The 20652-nt window shown below is 42.1% G+C and overlaps 1 protein-coding gene and 2 long non-coding RNA genes across 3 annotated transcripts; 2 read left to right on the top strand and 1 right to left on the bottom strand.

The window, feature by feature from the left end:
* The first annotated feature begins 1754 nt into the window (after nt 1-1754).
* LOC119027564 lies at nt 1755-7989 on the top strand. The gene is made up of 2 exons (XR_005077415.1): nt 1755-2080; nt 7711-7989. It is a non-coding gene; the product is annotated as an uncharacterized LOC119027564 (long non-coding RNA).
* Nucleotides 7990-11651: 3662 nt separating this feature from the next.
* On the bottom strand, nt 11652-15091 carry leap2 (liver-expressed antimicrobial peptide 2). Its single transcript, XM_037113008.1, has 3 exons — nt 14824-15091; nt 14153-14322; nt 11652-13225 (listed from the first exon to the last, which is right to left on the bottom strand). The coding sequence occupies exons 1-3, from the start codon at nt 14899-14901 to the stop codon at nt 13171-13173; spliced, it is 303 nt and encodes a 100-aa protein (XP_036968903.1). The 5' UTR covers nt 14902-15091; the 3' UTR covers nt 11652-13170.
* Nucleotides 15092-15313: 222 nt separating this feature from the next.
* LOC119027651 lies at nt 15314-17661 on the top strand. The gene is made up of 2 exons (XR_005077459.1): nt 15314-15656; nt 15817-17661. It is a non-coding gene; the product is annotated as an uncharacterized LOC119027651 (long non-coding RNA).
* The last annotated feature ends 2991 nt before the right edge of the window (nt 17662-20652 follow it).

The following is a 20652-nucleotide window of genomic DNA, read 5'->3' as shown; positions in this document are numbered from 1 at the left end:
CTGGACAATGTAAGAACATTTGTTTTTTGAGTGTTTAGGCATGTAAACCTGTTCGAGTAGCAACCTGAAACTAGAGAAAAGTACGACATGTTTCCTTTAAACTAATCTGGGTGTATTCAGTTGTGTGACAAAAGGGTTTCCCAGACATTTAAACCCAGAAATCTAGTAAGTGGACCTTAAGATAAGACAGTTTTTTTTTCCAGAGGCAGCAAAAAATTCCATAATCACCTATTTATGTGTCCGTCTTAATTCTGATGACACTTAAAAATAGTTGTTTTAGATGTTCTCTTTAATAAAATATCAAACCCTTTTCTTACCGGGCTGTTGGAGAATGATAATCTCTCTCTAGGCGTCCAGCAGGTGGTGCAACATCCTCCACAATGTGTTTTAGCATCCAAACTCAGCTGTTTGTTGTTACTGTTTTCTTAACATCACAGTCAGCATCTTGTTTTTACAGAAACACTATCACCATATTTTCATACAAAACTAACATAATATCTAATGTCTAATACAGTTTAATCTATTAGTGGTTTGTGGAAGTATTATATTTGATCTTTCCTTGGCTACTGCCGTAACTTGCTGCTGTTTTCCACCTCAGTTTGAGATGAATACTTTGAATAAAGCTGTTGATTTAGCTGTATCATCTCTCAAAGAATAATACAATGTGAGGTTTCTCTGAGTACATGTCAGACAAAGTGACAGTGTGGCCCTGCTAACGAAACGTGGTGTTTAGAGTGCAAAGTTTACTGATATTAAACACAGACAGAAATACATGACCTGGGTTATATACGTCCCAGAGCAAGCAAAGAGACGGGAATAAACACAGACGGGTTTCTGTTCAGGCCTGAAAGTATTGATTTCTGGCTCTGAACATACATGACCGTGCAACACACGTCATCACCAAACTGCTCTGAAACCCGCCTGCTCAAAGAAAGTTTCACTAAGACTTTTTTAAACAGTCTTCAGTTGTTGGATCAAATAATGTAAAATATGTTTTCAACAGTCAGTAGAAGATAAACAGTCTCATGAATCTACCAAGAGATTTCTCAAGATTCGTGTGAAACATGGTGAACAGCTTCTTTTGTAACAGTGATTTCTGTTTTTAATCAGCTTTAAGTCTTCAGTGCAGATGTTCAAACAATAATTTCCATTAAGACGACAGAAACATTCATATCCAGAAGGTTTTTAACCTTTTTAGCCTAGCTACACCTAAATCTTCTTAAGCTAGCTTGTTTTTTCCCTCCATTTTTACTAATTAAATATATCTGAGTACTTGTTTAACTATTTGCATTTCATACCTTTAGTGTGCAAGTTTCCTCTGGAACAAACTTTGTGTGAAAATGAACTGCTAGCAAAATGCAGAAGCTAATTAGCTTACGCTAAGCGCTTGCTAATGTGATGGAAAAATTCCTTTTCATTATGGGTTGATGAATTTTGAACTATGCAAATGCATGAACACCTAACCTCTGCCCTATATGATTGTAACAGTGTCACGAACCAGCCAAAACTCAGATAGAAAGTCGTCTTCTTGTCTTATGTTTTATGTCTGATAATTTTATGCTTTGCACAGAGTCCCAGGTCATGCGTCATGAAGTTTTAACTTTACGTCTTGTGTCGATGAGAAGCCTGTCTGATTGGGATAGTCGTATGTACGTGTGTGTGTGTGTAGCTTAATCACTGCTGGCACCGAGAGTGCTTGTCTCTTCCCCTGACCTTGTTGATATCTGTGTATAAAATTGTGAACACTCCTTTACTCGGGGCTCATTCACTCAGCTCATGAATTTGACTGTGTGGTGAGTCCATCTGCAGATGGTTGGATTAAACTTACCGAAAAGACAGATCTGACTTTACTCTTTTATTGACAGAAATTTCCACCACAATTTTGGCGACGAGGATGGGATCACTTCTGTGAGAGAGTGCCTTAAACTCAGTGCAGACGGTTCAAAGGGTACCCGGGAGCTCGGACTCCAAAACCTCAACCTCGCCATCAAAGGAGCAGAGACGTGAGGGCCTGACGCCTGAGACAAGGTGGCTCGCTCACAGCTGTGATCTACAGAACCGTGTGGAAGCTGTCTTCTCGGTAAGCCAATATTCAACAGACCGTCGGTGTGTGTGTACGTACTTCGATTCTCGCCACTTTTGGGTGGGCGTGACAGGTGTGTCAACAGGGCAGGTTTGGGTTTCGAACCGCTGTAGAATCAAGGAAGCTTCAGAAAATTTGTGTGTACGTACTTGAATCGATTCTCGCCACTTTTGGGTGGGCGTGACAGACGTGTCAACAGGGCAGGTTTGGGTTTCGAACCGCTGTAGAATCAAGGAAGCTTCGAAAGGGTTTCAGTCCCTGTGAGTTTTTCTAGAGAACTCTGGTTTGTGATAGAGAGGAACTGAGAGCCAGCGAGCACTGAGTTTTTCCTTCTTGGGAGTAGAGCAAATCACGTGGGAAATTGATGCCCGGATTTGTCCCTCTCTCTCGTTAGGGGGAAAGTAATTTCTCAAAGTGGGTCGCAGTGCCAAGGGCCTGCTCAGACACAGACAGAACTAACTTTTCATTTCTTTCCTATGCATCGTTTTCCTTTCTTTCCCTCCTCTGAGTGACTGAAAAAAAAAAAAAAAAAAAAAAAAAAAAAAGGGTGCCGGACGGAAAGGGAGTGTGCATGTGTCAGTTTTCTATCCCCAGTGGGTTTTTCCCGAAGTTACAAATTCTGCGGATTGGGTTTTTATTAGAAAACAGTTGTTTAGGTCATTGCATTGCCTTTTATCCATTTCTTTTGTTGATTTTACCGCTCCATGGTCTCATATCCACTCGAGTGAAAGAAAAATAGTTTTAACAACGCCTTGTCCTAAACAATTCGGGGGTAACAAAAACCAAAATGGGTTCAGGAAACAGCAAAATTCAGGGGGACAACGATTATCCACTCAAGCTGACCTCCCCTCACATTCAGTATATGAATGCCAATTACGGTAAGAAGAGTGTGGATCAACTTGATGTGTGGGTCCGAGAGTGTGGGTTTCCAAGTGCTGGCAGTTTTAGCACCAAACAACTTGCCACCTTAAAAAGCAAACTAAAACAAAGGGAAAGCAAGGAGAAAAAAGGGAAGAGGGGAAAGAACAAACAGACATTTGAACCAGATTGTAAGGCTTTCACAAATTGCCAGGAGGAAGCTTTTCACAGGGATAAGAACAGGCAGGCAGGGCCAGCTCCTCTAACCTCTCAGTCTCAGTGTCTCAAACTAGATCCCGATCTGGACTCGGCTCCGGCTAAGTCGTCTGCACCATCTGCACCACCTGCACCGTCTGCACGCCACGAGAGGACTCCAGGGCCACCGGACGTAAACTGGGAACCAGCAGCTGGGATGTCCTCCGCGCCGCCCACCTTCCTACGACACCCACCACCCGTCGTACGACGAGAATTCCACCCAGGGCGGGGCAGAGCGAGGCGATTGCTGGTGGTTGAGAGCCTAAACACACCACCAAAATATGCCACCGTCAGCCACAGCCCTCACCACACACGGAGCAACTCTGTGTACAACTTCCAGGCTCCCATGGTGGAGGTGGCGGGGAGTGAGGGTCGAGTGCAGCTGGTTTATAGGCCTTGGACATACAGTGACATGAAGGACGCTGCCGCATCGCTTCCAGACGTCTGCAATGGGGGAGCGGAGTTTGCGGTTCAGCTCATAACGTTTTGCCGACAGTTCAAGCCCACCACTGCTGAACTGCAACGCCTGCTGATGGTTCAGATGGGTACAACGTGGGCCCGAGTTGCGGGCGACTACCCCGTGGAGGACATTAGGGTAGAGAACTCTGACTGGGCCAGCAACGACAATTTGGTATACAAAGACGTCATTGGGGGACTATGTCACAGAATCAGACAGACCTTCCCTCTGAAATTAGACATGGGGAAGATTTCTGCCTGCAAACAACGTGACGATGAACTCTTAGCGGACCATCTGGTCAGGCCGCAGGCCACACCACACACAGTGGCCTCGCAAAGCCCTGAGTCATGGGAGGTATCCATGAAGTCACTCCCTGGGAGGCCCAGCTACGGGACCGCTTCATGAATGGCATGAAGCCAGAGATCAGCAGAATGGTGAGAGAACAATGTGTGAGCTGGGACAATGCAAATCTCGAAACCGTTGAGGAACGGGCCAACCACGCAGAAAAGTTCCTCAACGATGAAAAGAACTGAAAGGCGACAAGCTTGACAGAAAGACTCCAATTGGCTCAGTTGGCATCCTACGAGCACCAAGCAAGGGGTTGCGAACGAGGACGAGGAAAGGGACGCCGGGGCAGATTCAAAAAAACGCCCTGGTGCCTGTCATAGATGTGGAAAAATGGGACATTGGCAAGACAACCACCCAGAGAACGACGCAACGGACGACTGACTAGCTAGGGAGCCGAGTACAGTGACGGACGAATCTGGTATTGATGCACAGGCTGGGGAGGAGAAGCAACCTACGCATCTTTCACGTGAGAGCACCAACACTGACACACACACACCACAAGAGATGTATGCCCTTACACTGCAAGCTATCACATATCTTGAAAATAAACAACAGAAAGGTACACTACTCCACTTGCATGCGAAGATGAGCTACAGGGCCGTTTTAAACACTCTTTCCTGCTTTCTAAACACTGTCCCGTGAATTTCATGGGGAGAGATCTAATGTGTGCTTTGGGTATTGGTTTAAGATAGACTCCGCAGGGGTTAGTGGTGGTTGGGGAAGCAGCCACATTCGTGAAGTATGGTAAAGAAGATCTTTTTTACTCATATCACTGGCAGCTCCCCCTCACAGCTCTTGATTCTGTAAATCACACCCTCCTGCAGACAGCCAGAGCATGCACAGCGCACACACGCAACACACACGCAGACATGGTGAGAGCACAAGACCTTCTGTGCACAGCACACATCTCCCTCGGTCCTGATACGAGCTTTGAAAAAAACTGGTGCAGGGAGAGACAGGGACAAGATAACTGAGGCTTGTGTGGTTGTATTGGAATGACTTAAATGTGTGTTGCTTCTGTAACCTTGACGGATTCCCACTCTCAGCGTTTGTTCTCGGTACCGAACTTTGACCCTCACATTCCATTGATCAAACCAAAGGGGAAAGGGTGGCAGGAATTGGGACCATGGACCAGGGCATGCAATGATGCAACAGGTTGGACACAGACGTCCGATCCACATGTTGAGTATCACCGCAGTTTGAGAACATACAGAAAAAGGTTTTCAGCTGTAGTAACTGCAGTATGATCTGTCGAGCTCATACCTGACACAAAATGGGATTTGTCAAAATTTGTCAGGTCAAATAAGGGTTGTTTTGATTATTTTTTGTTGATGACGTCACTGAGGTACCAGAGTTCCGAGTCACCAACAATTTTTAACGCAGCACTGCACGACAATTTGGATTCTTTAAGGCTGCCCAGCAATAGTGCACTGTTGACTTATGTGGATGATCTGTTGATTTGCTCTCCCACCAGAGAAGCCTGTGTAGCAGACACAGTGGCCTTGATCTCCCATCTGGCTGATAACGGACACAAAGCAAGCCTGTCAAAGATGCAGTTTGTCTGTGAGAAAGTTGTTTTCCTAGGTCATGTGATCACAAGGGAAGGGAAGATTCTCTCTCCCTCCAGAATAGCTGCAATCCAGTCTATTCCGAGGCCTCTCACCAAAAAGCAGGTAATGAGTTTTTTGGGTATGACGTCATATTGCAGACAATGGATCCTGAACTACGCATAAATAGAGGCACCATTGGCAGCAATCGCCGATGGGAAAGGCCTCAATGCAAACGACGAAGTTGACTGGACGACTGACGCTGACAAAGCATTCACTGACCTCAAACTGACCCCGACTGCTCACGACCTTTCACCCAGACAGTCGACGAAAAGGGTGGGTACATGACTTCCGTATTGCTACAAGAACACGGGGGCCGCAACAGGCCTGTAGCGTACTTTTCATCAAAACTTGATTCAGTGGCGGCAGGCCTGCCTGCCTGCCTCAGAGCTGTGGCTGCTGCAGAGAAAGCAGTGATGGCCTCTCGAGACATTGTAGGGTATTCTGATCTGACACTGCTGGTACCCCACGCTGTCTCCTTGATTTTGCTTAAGCAGAAAACCTCTCATCTCTCAGCTGCTAGGTGGCTGAGATACAACACCATTCTGCTAGAGCTCCCAAACATTACTGTGAAACGATGTACAGTTCTTAATCCTGCTACCCTTCTTCCCACAGCTGACGATGGAGAGGCGCACGACTGTGTTGCTATCATTAATGAAGTCTGCTCTCCCAGATCTGATCTGCAGGAAGTGCCACTTCAGAATGCAGACCTGGAACTGTTTGTGGATGGCTCAGCATCAAGGGACCCAGGGACAGGAAAGAACCAAACAGGGTTTGCAGTCACAACATTACATGATATTGTTCTAGCTGAACCTCTCCCCTTAAACTATTCCGCTCAAGCCGCAGAGCTTGTAGCCTTAACAAAAGCATGCACATTGGCCAAGGACAAGTCTGTTAACATTTTCACAGACAGTCGTTATGCCTGGGGAGTTTGTCATTCATTTGGCCAAATTTGGGCAAACAGAAAATTCCTGACGGCTTCAGGAAAGCCAATTGCACATCACACATAGGTTGCCTCCCTCCTCGATGCTCTGCTGCTACCAAAACACATCGCTGTCTGTAAATGTGAAGCTCACACTAACAAACCCGACCTCATTTCACAGGGAAATGCCAGAGCAGACGCCGCTGCGAAGACAGCAGCTAAGCAGCGACTAACAAAACAATGTGTTGTTATCCCTGCCTCACCATTGACATCTTTCGCAGATCTGCAGGAACTACAAGCGAAAGCCACTCCACAGAAGAAGGCCAACTGGAGGCAAGCTGGTTGCGGTGTCAAAGAGAATGTTTGGTATGGTCCTAACAACAAACCGTGCTTGCCCAAATATCTTTTTCCTTACTATGCTAAGTTGACACATGGACGAGCTCATGTGTCAAAAGGGGGAATGATGAGTGAGATACAAAGATATTGGTTCACAAAAGGCTTCTCAGCCTTCTCCCAAACTTTTTGCAAAAGGTGTGTGATCTGTGCCACAAACAATGCAGGGGAGGTCTTCGGACGCAGCAGGGCGCCCATCCACCCCCTAAAAGACCATTTGATCATTTACAAATGGATTTCACTGAACTAATGCCTAGTGAGGGAAAGAAATACTGTCTCGTGGTGGTTGACATGTTTTCTAGGTGGGTGAAAGCCTTCCCTACATCCAAACAGGATGCGGCAGCAGTTGCAAAAACTTTAATCACAGAAATCATCCCACGTTGGGGAATTCCAGCTAAAATTTCCAGTGATAATGGCACACCTTTTTACAGCCCTGAAAAGTGTGGGGGACTACTTAGGTATTGACCTAAAACAGCACTGCGCCTACCACCCAGCAAGCGGAGGTGCCATAGAAAGAGAAAATGGCACCCTGAAAAACGAACTTGCTAAATGTTGCGAAGAAACAGGTCTGTCATGGACCAAAGCCTTGCCAACCGTCCTCATGCACATGAGGGCTAGAATCAGAGCTAAAAACAACCTTAGCCTTTTTGAAATCTTGTTTGGTCGACCTCTGCACACCGGGATTGGGCCCGGCACGAGACAGCTCCCAGGGACAGGTCAGTGTGAGGATGAAATGTTGCGTTATTGTGCAAACCTGTCCTCTGTTCTTTCTGATGTTCACAAACAGGTCAAGGACGCTCTGCCTGCCCCAGCAGCCCACAAACTGCATGATTTGGAGCCAGGGGATTGGGTCGTCATTCGAGATCTCAGGAGAAAGAACTGGAGAGCTCGCAGATGGAACGGTCCGTTCCAAGTGTTTCTGACCACGGAGACGGCAGTGAAGATCGCAGAGAGAGCCACCTGGGTTCACGCCAGCCACTGCAAACGGGTTCCAGAGCCAGCGGACGACACCTCACAGAGCGTGCTTATTGTAGAATAATCATGACTGATGTTTGAGCATGTCTTTTGAGCTGTGAAAAGAATCTGTTTTCCAAGCTGACTTGATTTTTTGTGTCCTTCACTATTACTTACGAAGGAATTTTTTTTAATCTAGTCTGTAGTGAGCATAGTATGCTCAAAGGGAGGAATTGTGATGGAAAAATTCCTTTTCATTATGGGTTGATGAATTTTGAACTATGCAAATGCATGAACACCTAACCTCTGCCCTATATGATTGTAACAGTGTCACGAACCAGCCAAAACTCAGATAGAAAGTCGTCTTCTTGTCTTATGTTTTATGTCTGATAATTTTATGCTTTGCACAGAGTCCCAGGTCATGCGTCATGAAGTTTTAACTTTACGTCTTGTGTCGATGAGAAGCCTGTCTGATTGGGATAGTCGTATGTACGTGTGTGTGTGTGTAGCTTAATCACTGCTGGCACCGAGAGTGCTTGTCTCTTCCCCTGACCTTGTTGATATCTGTGTATAAAATTGTGAACACTCCTTTACTCGGGGCTCATTCACTCAGCTCATGAATTTGACTGTGTGGTGAGTCCATCTGCAGATGGTTGGATTAAACTTACCGAAAAGACAGATCTGACTTTACTCTTTTATTGACAGAAATTTCCACCACACTAATGTTAAGCCCTCTCCAGACATGGTGTACATAACACTGCTCGCTTAATTTTCCTGTAAAAGTTACGTCATATTTTTTTAGATAAAGTTTAGTGTTTATTTATTCATACATGACAGAACATCTACAAAAAGTCATGCTAGCTCTCACATGTATTTGGCACTTGAGACTCTTGTTTAATTCATATTAGCTTCGTATCTGTTGGTAAAATGTTTAGCTAGGAATTAATTCAATCATCCACACAACTGGAAAGAAAACAGTGGACTGCTGGTCCACAAGGTTCTTTTGTTGTTGTTCTTTTTTTGTAATCTGCTTTTCCGCATGCCATGATGGAACAAAACGTCCGCTGTAAATTATGGGTCTTTCAAGGGGAGGCTGTGATGCTTTCACTTCACGTAAATAAAGGGAAATTGTGGTGATAATATTGTTGAAATTAAAGACCTATTGTGAACCCAAACTGAGGTTAGACTACGATAGAGCACAACTGAAAGCACAGTTCGCAAAACAGACGTGAAAAAGCAGAGGAAAGGTTGAGCTATTTCAAAATGGCATTCACTTAATCTGAACAGTAACAAAATTCCAAGCAAGCCTGTCTCAGTCCAAAATATCATCATCGGCGTTTAGAGACCAACACACACACACTTTAACACAGTGAAATGTGGCAGCGGGTTGGCTCACAGCTTGTATGAAGGACACTGTGTGCGAGTCAAAAGTTGACCAGATAACGTTTGCCCAGACAAATTTGATTGATAGTGACGGGACGGATGGGGCCAAGAATCGGCATCAGGCCACCGGAGCACGAAGTCTCGACATGAAGGAACAGTAAACACATTTTTAAAACACCACTGTGTCGCCTGGTTTTAACAAGCGCCTGTCTAATTAAAATGCTTATAATGACTTTATACTCTTTTAAATGTTTGCAGTACACACACTGAAGTCTGTAGAAAACACACACATCCAAATATTACACATAAAAAGTCACTTGTTTTAATGTTTTACCAAATCCATCTTTTTTTAATCGAACTGCAAAAATTTCACTTTGTTTACACACTTCACGTCTGATAGTAAACAATGTAATGTATTTAATTCACTAACGTAAATTACCGTCACTTGTTTTGACCCAAATAATGATCTTTTCCTGAACCTAACCACGTGGTTTTCTTGCCTAAACCCTAATCAAACTGCATCACTTCCGATTAATAAGGGCAACTTGTTTTAACTTACATATTTTAACATACAGACAGAATGTGTTGAACTTATGTAAAATATTTTTTATTTTACCCAAAGCATCTTATCTTTCCCTACACTTAACCAAGTACATTTGTTTCCCTAAACCTAACTAAACTGCAATTATTTCAGCTGTGGAATGACTGTATTACTTGTATTGATGCTTGTGAAATGGTGGTCTCCAATAAAAAAAAAAAAAAAAAAAAAATTAAAAAAATTTAAAAATATTTTTTTTTCCCCCCAACCCAAAACAACTTTTCCTAAACTTACCAAGCCTTAACCAAATCAAGTTGTGATTTATTCACATTTTAAAAAAGGTAACTTGAGCTAACAGACGTACGTAATTAACTCATCTCACATACGTAACGTAAGTTAACCTACTTACTTTAACCCAAATCAAAATCTTTTCCTGAACCTGACCAAGTAGTTTTGTTGCCTAAACAAAATCAAACTGAGACCATTTCACGTTATAAAAAAGTTACTTAGTCTTTCTTACATCCTTCAACCAGCTGTACAGGAAATATATATATACTTATTTTGATCAAAACCATTATTTTTTCATTAAATTAACTGAATAGTTTTGTTGCCTAAAACTGACCAAACTGTTTCAGGTTGTTAAAAAAGTAACATATGTCTGTGAGTTAACGGACGTAAAGTGTTTAACACTGATATGCACATTAACAGAGGAAACACACTTCACTGACTCTGCACATTTTTCCATGAAGCTGTGAAATCCTTCAGGACACATTATTCTTCTTGCATCCACATGATTTTTGTTTGTTTCCCTCCCAGTCTTGGCTCATCTCAGGGAAAAGGCTGAAAACAGCTGCTGGACTTTTGAACACTGGTGGCAGGTTTCGGTCTCGAGTCAGCACATGAAAAATTAAAAAAAAACTCAGAGAATCAGAGCGCGTGAGTCATGAGATTAGCAGTGAGTGCTGCAGATGTATTATATGAGTTGCAGGAGGTTCAGATTGTGAAACAGTGCTGGAATAAGTATTTAAATCCCTTACGTAAGTGAAAAAGATTCAAGGCAAAAGCGCCTCTTTTCTTATATATTCTATAAAATACTATTACATTGTTAATGATGCATCAACATGCACAGTAAGTATCATAGTTACTGTTGTAGCTACATCTTTACATACAGCTAGTTTTGACCAGTGGATCCTAATCCAAGGGTCAATCTAAGGGTCAATCTAAGGGTCAATCTAAGGGTAAGGCATACGGAAGACCTAAATAATCATGCGCCATATTATTTCCTGTTTTCTGACTTAAGTTGAATTTGTTTTCTCAGGACCAGGAGTCACTTAATGTCAATATCACAGAATAACAAATGTTGTTTTCTTAAGATAAAAACTTCACAGGTGGACCATCACATACACACTGCTCTGGACTTGGTTTTGGGTGTTTTTAAGAAAACCATATAAACAGACTATTAAAAGTAAAATTAAAAATGCAAATTTAATGTAAATAAGCTTCACTTAATGTTTGTATCTAAACTATGAAAGTCTTTATAAACCATTTAATTCAACTTTTATAGTAAAGTTACTTCTGATAAACATTTACAATCGATTAATACATGGTTTAAGGAGCATTTCATTGTTTATCTTTATGAACTTCAGCTTAATCAACTATGAATTTACGATTTATTAGTGACAGTTATCATATATAAGTATTAACGTTTTTGTGTTTTCATGCCACACAGGTATTTATTTTAAATAATATGTCACATGCATAAACATCCAAACCATTCCTCTCTGGTGAAAAGTGCCGTGCTTTAACATAAATTATTGTGAAGCCTAAAATTAAAAAGACACAGATGCATTCAATTGCTTTTTCCAAGGATTTATTCCTCGTTCCCTCTACTATGTGGGTAATACAGTACATACAGCCGACAGCACACAGTACAAAGATAATTTGGGTTTAAAAGTGCAATCCTCCTCAAACATCAGCGACTGCCTGCTCAGTGCGTGAAGTAAACTATGAAGGCCAGTCGAAGCAGGATCAGTGATCGCTTTTCAACCTGAGGAGACGGATGTGCAAAAAAAAAAGAAACAAGACGATCTGTTCCCAATGTTTTGTTACGCTGAGCTGAGATATTTCTAAAATATTACTGGTTACAGATTTAACATCGACTGAGCTCCAGCCGGGGCGATTGATTATTCTAAAAACAAACCATTAATATGCCATGAAAAAATATATTTAACAAAACATGATAAAATGATGGGGACAGGTACATTTTTGACACAGGATAAAATAAATATCAGAGAATCACCATATGCATGCATTACATATATTATGAATAACAGTTTTAATGATTCTGATCTAACTGGAAGTTTTGACAAGAAGCGTTGCATCAATATCTTGTAACCTCTGCTCCGATTCTTTGCTTTGTCTTATCTTCCTTTTTTGCCCTTTTTCCTACTTTGCTTCTTCTTTTTCCAAACTTTTTTCCACCAGCAGCCGACTGTGATCCTGGCGAGTCGAGTTTCCTAATCTTACAGTTTGATTTATGTTCTTTTATTTATGATAAAAACCCGTCTCGTTGATTACTACAAAATGATTCCACATAATTCTTGGGTTAACTTGCTTTCATGAATACCACAAAACAAATATCCAATCCAAACCAAATGATTCCTCGTGTATGTGTTTCCACGTGGTTCCTTTGTCAGTGGGATGGTTGGAAGGACACATTCAGGTGATAACTTATCAGACACGAGACAACGATGACGAAATCTGGGAAGATTTAAAAGTCAGGAGCTTTTTTTAAAACGCTCACACTGCTCCCTGCTCTATCCAGCGTCATGTGGAGACGCCTCTGGGATGAAAAGTTGTACACAGCAGTAGATTTTAAAAATGTGTGAATATATGACATGGTGTGAGTGAAACCAAGGGCTGATACCAATGTTGTTATCAGACTTATATCATTTGTGGTGTTAAGTTCACAGTAACTAGCCGGGCAAAGTTTCTTTTGTCGTCATTACGAATCACAAAGTCTCCGCTGTGAGATCTGGGCAGTTAAAAAAAACAGGTACTTTAAGGCAAAACCAAGAATTTCCGATGTTCACGTTATATCATCATGGAAGACAACAACGTTAAATGACTCCCCTCTTGCTTCAACCTCCAACCATCTGATCCCTCCCCCGTTACATGCCTGATATTGGACTTAACTTCATGCTGTGTAATCCATATAAACATTTAGATATCATCAGAAACATATCGGCACATATAAATATAAATCCAATTTTCTTAAAAAAAAAAAAAAGCCTGGATAAGTGCGTATCCCAGGTGTGAGAACCCCTCAGAGGGATTATGGCTTCACTCTCATGTAAACACGATGGTTGACGTCTAGTAGTTGACGGTCTCTGAGGCGGCTCGGTGGCTGGTGGAGCAGTATCCCGCCCTGAAGACGTGACGAGAAAAGAAGAAAGGCGACGAGAAATCGATGAGAAGAGGTTCAGGTGTGCAAACAAGTTCATTACTGAGGCTGATCTATAACCACGGCAGAGGATCAGTTGGCTATAGTTGATTTGTGCAAGCCCGTGATGTGGTACGTGTTCAAATTGCTCATTGTTAAGGGACATTAATTGCAATATATACTTTGTTTCTGGAAATGAACAAATGCCTAAGGACTATCAGGATATTGGGGTCACCATTAAGTGTTACAGAATAGTTTAGCATAGTATAAAAATTGGTTAAACTTGTCTTCAACATCACCAAAACAAAGTTAAAAAAACCTCTGATTTAGCAGGTATCTGATTAGCTTACTCTCAGTACTTTTGCTTTTGTGTTTATATCTTACTTCACTACTATCACAATTATATGGCTAACAAGCTAATTTCCTTTTTCTCATAAGGACTGCTGTATTTCAGACTGCATCAAAGCAAATATAGGATAACAAAAATTAACTTAGCTAACTTGCAAACCTGTTAAAACGTATCCAGAATAGCAGCACCTTAACAGGATTGATTAGCTAGTATGCGAACCCTCAAATCTTGCAAGCTGTGCTAGCTTGATGATTAATTACTAGCAAAAAAAAAAAAAAAAAATTATGTTTGGCTACGTTTAACAGCAGGTCATTTCACTGTTTAACCAAAAACCGAAAGAGGACGTAAGTTTTTAACATACGTAATCATTACGATGTGTAGCTAGCTAAACGGGTTAGCCTGACCAGCCTAGCCCTCAAACGCAATCACTTGGCAGAATACATTCTACAAAAAAATACAACACAATTGTACTATTTTATACGTCCGTTAGCTTCTTGTACAAATCACTCTACACATACTACTGGGTAATGCTACTTCAGTAGCTATTTTTCCTTTCCAGTTACCTGCAGAGTCCCGTGGAGCATTCATAGTTGTTCTGGCAATAAGCTCCAAATGGTTTACTGTTCATGATCCTCCACAGTGGGGTCATCCGAGCTATCCTCCTCGGTGTGTGGACCCCACTTGAATCTGGACTCTGGTCAGGGCTGGACCGGACCAATGGACCTGCACAAACCTGGTACAGACAAATAAACGGGCACAGAAAGGTATTAGCAAGGAACCAAATAAGAAAAAACGATCATTACGGTTATTCTCAGTGGTCTTCAGTATGTGCTGAATCAAAGTGGTGCGATAAAACTCAAGTTATAGATGATTTATTTTCAAGTTATTAAGCTAATTTAAGAGTTCTGGCAACATTTTCATGCAAATATGCAGGAAAGCAAAACAAGACATGAACGTAGCTTTTTACAGAGTTTTATACTAAATCTGCTCATCAGCTAGAAGGTGGACCTCGAGTTAAAGATTTCAGAAAGGTTTAGAGCAAAGTTTTTGTGAATGTACTTTAATCGAGGATTTACACCTAAAAATCGGGGCATTGCATTTACATTTTCTTTCCCACCTCCTGAAGGTGATTAAAACACCCAAAGTTCGTTGATTAATCAACATTTTCAGTGTGCAGCTAAAGTGTTTTTAGATTAGTAACTAGTTAGTAACTACCATAAGTCGATCCACTCACCTGCTGAGCCAGCACCAGCAGCACAATGCACAAAGCTGCTGCTGCTCTCCTCTGGGTGAACAAGACTTTCTCCTGCATCTTTGAAAGTATTTCTTCTTCGTGACCTGAGAGTTTTGAGTAAATGTCCCGACCAGCGAGGTCCCCTGATCTCCCGACACGTCTTTGGAAGAACTCAACCAGCCAGCTTTCAGTGAGCCTGGAGGTTCAGTCAGATTGTAAATTAGTCGCCGGGGGTTGCTGGAAGTCTCTTCAAGTGAGTCTGACTCAGCGAACTCAGTTGTGGCACCGGCTCGCCTTTATATAGTCGGGCCATGATCCCAGGAGAGAGGAGGCAAGAGGGAGGGAGAGTCACAGTCCATGCTGTGAGTCGTCCGGCCCTTTCTTTATCTCTCTTTCTGGCTCAAATCTGACATTATGTGTTTGCGGTATAAAACCGGTCACTCCCCATCCCCCCCACCCCAAAAAACGAGGCCATCCGGCTCCAGTCTTATTTTGTGGTCTTTAACCTCTCGCACACTTTCTCTTTCTCTTCTTCTTTTACATAAATAGGCGCAGATAACGTGAGCGGACCAGAAGGCGAGCACGTGATCGGGGACACACTGCAACAAAAAAAAAAAAGAAAAAAAAGACAGCTGAGGGTTAAAGAGGCGAAGAGGTCGCTGGATGTGTTTGTGTGTGTCAATGCCACGGCGCGTGTGAATGAACTCGCCGTGAGATAAGGTTTTATCAATCTGCAGAGTCTGCGCTGCGATGTGTCTTCGCCTGCTGACGACCCTGACCTGACGCAATCTTACAGTCCCACTTACACAACGCAGACGGAACATAGGAAGGCTGTAAGTGTGGCTTACGTAAGCAGATGTAATCTACACACGACCACCGGCACGTGACACTGGCTTCCTTGTGCACAAGAACCGTTTGGTTAAAATTGTTTTATTCACTAGTTTTCTGTCCTAAATATTTTTGTTCTCCTTGCTGGTTCTGGTCATTTCACAGACGGTATTCTCACAGCGGCCATTTTTCACCAACATCGCGCCCCCAGCGGGAGGATCAGACATCATACTGCTGCTTTCCAGGTTGCAAGCAATACGTCGACACTGTTTTGAAGACAAAAAAGCTCGACTTCCCATCTTTGAAAATACCCAGATCGTCTATATCGAGCAGCCTATCGAGCATGCGCACTGGAGACGTCCAGCGACCAAGCTAGCTAGCGTATGGCTAACTTTTTTGCATCACATGACAATGTAACTGCACGTTTTTCTTAATCACATGCAGAGTTGCACTAACCATGTTGTGTTTATCAGCTCACATGGAGACGGATAGCTCAGCTGCTCTGGTCTGTTCTAGTTATTTCAAAGAGCAGTACATGGGGACCAAGTCCAGTCCTGAGGCCCGGCCTCGGTTTTCATCAGAGACAGGAGTGTCCCTTATCAAAAAATATAGGTCGTGGCTCACTATGATTTTGCATGTGATCTACTAAGCTGCACTTGTGTTTGCAACGTTTGGATTTTCATAGCCGGCTCCATTATCCTGGCTTATCTGTATGTCGAACCTCCCAGTTTATAGTCCAAAAAGAAAAGTCATTTTAAAGCTCCAGATGTAGGTATTTAAGTTTTATGTGAAGGCAGAATCAGGCCTGTTTTGTTGAGTGAACCTGAAGTGGGTAGTAAAAACTGCCCGCACACGGCTGGATCTCATTAACTGGGTTAGTAAGACAAAGGTGAGAGCACCAACATTTCTACAGGACATGTGTGTGCATAGACTCACAAACAGAACGTCAGTTTCCAGCTCAGACGGTGCTGTTATTATCCTTTAAGTTCTTTGTGTTTACCTCTAACGCTATGATGCGCCACAACATCCAGATTAGGGCAGTCATGTTTTCAAGGACAATTCTGGTCTGGAAGAGACTGGAATGTTTTTATCCAAAAAGAGATTCCTGGCCGAGACAGAGAACATTTCTGTGCACGATTCCTGTAAGATTGTTCATCAGGGAAAAGACCTCCAGAGGAACAAGATGCTGACAGGAACCCCTGCATTACATAAAGGCAGAACATCTGTCTGATATATCTTCACCAAGCACGACTCATCAGATTGTGCCTGACTGGCTGAGCAGCTGCAGAGACCGAGCGAGCTCGTGAAGGTCTCGGAGGAGAGAAACTAAGACAATAAGTTAATTAAATGTACTTTCCCATGCTTTTTTGTGTGATTTACTGATGCAGGACAGATGCAAAGTGTTGGATTTCTGCAAGTGGTTAAAAAATTCTGAGGGACAAATTATAGCTGAGCGCTCATCAATCGCTCTGAGCATGGAAACTGCAAAAGGACACATATTAATAATAATAAATAGTGACATTTTAAAGAGAATATGCTTCATTATTTACAGACAAAACTGTTTGCACCAAGTTGTATGGTGTTTGTTGTGCCTAACATTCTTTGTTTTGCTTTTTTTTATGTCGAGATCCATCCCCCATCCAAGTTTCATGGAAATCTGTTCAGTAATTTTTTTATAATCCTGGCGACAAACCAACAATCCCACCCAGGAGACCGTTGTTCACGTCCAGTGTGAAACCAAAAGTCAACAGTGAGTTATTCTAACTTACTCGTACATATGTTACGTAACTAAAAAGTTAAGCTAACCAAGTAGTTTTCTTGTCTTTTCTTTCTTGAACAGTTGTTGGAGTCATTGGCAAGACATATACTTTTAAATTAGCTGTTGCTCCTGACAAATGTGACAAGATGCAGGAAAGTTTCTTATTTCAGTTTTAATAGAGAGAAAATATTACTATATTATTATGTTGTATAAACTCTTTATTTGTCCCACATTACATGCTGTAAACAATTTTTGTGATTTATTTTTGTTCAGCATATGTGGATCGTCTACAAACGTGGTTGAACGTGGCCTTTATGGACTGACGGTGCCGCAGTCAGCTGTCTGACCACCCAGTGTACTTTAAACTTTGATTGTCCTGAAGTAAAATTGAACAATTCCCTTGGACAAACGGATCGAAGAGAGGGTTGCAGACGCGACCTCATCTGAACAGTTCGTCAGTCCTCATGTGGACTGAGCGGGGTCAATTAAACAGAACTGGGTTACCAAGAACGTCCCTATAAATGTGCACAGGCCTTGAATCAAAGCCAATAACTCTGATAGCAAATGTGGCGATAGTTCACCTCCGGCAGCGCTTATCTCTTATCTCTCCATTAAACAGTAATCTGAAGTCATCAAAATGTTGCAGGCACGTACAGTTTTACAGCTATTACCAGGAAACAAACCATATTGAGTTGAGTAGGCTCAAAATCTACTTTCCTGCAGGAAAACAAAGGTTAAGTTTAATCACATAGCTAGCCGGATAACGTGCTAGTGCTAGTCAGTAAGAGCTGGTGAACGAACTAGCTCGCTCGGCTGCTAACGGGGCAGTTGAGCAAGAGGCGCTTTTGTAGCATCTGACGCCAGAAGTTTTAACGAAACAATAATATGTGTTATGTAAATATCACGGATGGTGTGGTCTAATTAACAACGCTCCCTTCCTTCATGCACCATTTAAGAAAACTAGCTTTTACTGCTGAGTGTTGATCCAAACGCCCAACAGTCAGAGAGAGCCAAAGTTCAGGACTTTCCATCACGTCTGTGGCTCAGTTCTTTGCATTCTGAATAAATATGCTATAAGGGCCAGACAGCTCGTGTCTTATTCCAGGTACAGTGTACAGAATAAAAACACAGCATACAAGAAATGCAAACAGTTATGTTTGCGCAACTGTCTAGTTGCTGACTCATTTCGTAACACACAAGAACACACTTTTTTTTTTTTCTGCACACCAGATCCAGTAATAGAACATGAGTCTTTTTTTTTTCCTGTAGCTGCTGACCTTTACGACCCTCTCCGTTTGGCTTCAGTCCAACCTGATTAGTCACAGCTTGTGTCCTCCTGGTGTGACACATCCCCCTAGTAAGACATTTATGGGAAGCACTCATGCTAAAGTGCGTTTTCTGCACCGAGAGCATTACAGCATCTTGTCAGAGGAGACGAGAAGGAAGGACCAAACCGCAATGAAGCACGAAATCCCTTGAGGAAGTAGAGAGGGAGGTCCCGTAAAAACACAGGACTTCCAGTCACTATGTAAACAAATGTTACGGTAACACATCAGCAATCCTCAGGCCAGATCAGAATATGAATGAACTTTCTGTAACTGCTCTTTCGTGTTATTATTTTTAAAACGAGCTGCAATTAATTGAAAAGACATTTAAACCACCAGAGCAACTGCTGAACACTGCTGACTGTATTCTGTCTAAACATCCATCACTGTCGCTGCTGTTAGCGCCGTTAGCCATGCAGCTACCAAGGGAGTATTGGTGTTTGAGCCGTAAAGGAGTTTTAGACCGCTGGGAGAGAAAAATACCTCCTCAACGTAATACGGCGATTGTTTCTTCATAGTCGGTAATGTTAGTTAATAGAAATTCTTACAAAATGCAACTTTAACGCAAAATTTAAAAAACAAACAATTAACCTGAGGTGGAATATAAAAGTGTTTTCACGCTTACAAATGCTATTCTTTGAATTTCATCAAATACTTTTTCTGTAAATATTTGTACTGTTGTGTTCAAAAACATTGATCTGAAGCTAAATTCTGAAGCTCTTTTATCAGTCGTTATTAAATACATGGCAACTTATGATCAACCCAGAACAATTTCAGGCGTAAAAATCAACATCTTCTAGGTCAAGTCACACCCCTTTCTGATTTTACACGACCTTTACACCACGTCAGCCCTCCTTTAGTACGTTCTGCCTTTAAATGACTAATTATGTTTCGCTTTAAGGCCAAGAAGTTGCACCAGCTGTCGGCTAGCTACCTTGATCGTTCTGCACCTGCAAGTTAATTGGTTGGTTTTTATATCATATTAAGAAAAGAGGAACAACACTTCTTCCTTTGCACCCTGCAGTAACTAAAATATTTAGCCGGACATTGGTCCTGTGATTAGAAGACAAAGAGGGGACAAAAAAAAAAGAGAAACAAATCTGCTTTCATCCCCTGGTTTCTGTGTCAGGAAGTTATTCATTGAACCGTCCCATGTTGGTGTAAACAAGCCCACTTATCTTCATATGTGTGACAACGACAGACTGTTTGACCTCGTTCCCTTCAGGTGAATCCCACACAGCCCTCCTCAAAGGCTTCTCCTGATAGGAAGGTCAAGGACAAATAAGAAGGCAAACAAAACAAGTTGATGAAACTCATGCTAACAGGCTTCAGAGATCACCGCAAGTAGAACACAAAGAACCAGCAGTGTGTCCCATAAATTCATTTTTCTGTAAACAGTAAAGGAATTAAACCAGGATCCACAGCTGGAGTATTTGTTCTTAGTGAAGAGTGCCCTCTGTTGGATTCAACGCAACACTGCACCACCCTGAACATATACCACTGAACTGTCTTCCAGAATTATGTGAATAATTAAGGTATTTTAGATGCTATTTATATTTATGTTTAAGGGAGCATTCTGTAGTTTGGGGGGGAAGACATTTTAATCAGAAGAGAAAGATCTTCAGTGACTATTTTTATGTGTCAATAACAAACTTTGTTTTCATGACTGAATAAAAAACTGACCTTCAAGGAACAACACAACTTCACACTGTTCTACTTTGTTTATACGTGGCGGACCCTGCCACCTTTCTAGCTTCAAACAGTGTTCTGCGGACCTTATTTTCCTCTGAGAACAGCTTGTCTATTCAAAATGTTATCTAACTTTACAGAGAGGATTTTCATTGTCTCGATTAAATACAGTTAAGATTTTGAATAATAGGGGGGAAATTTCATTATATCTTATTTTGGGAAATGCCT

Source organism: Acanthopagrus latus, chromosome 10 (assembly GCF_904848185.1).
Source record: "Acanthopagrus latus isolate v.2019 chromosome 10, fAcaLat1.1, whole genome shotgun sequence".
Taxonomy (NCBI): domain Eukaryota; kingdom Metazoa; phylum Chordata; class Actinopteri; order Spariformes; family Sparidae; genus Acanthopagrus; species Acanthopagrus latus.
This window is presented reverse-complemented; position numbering and strand designations above follow the sequence as displayed.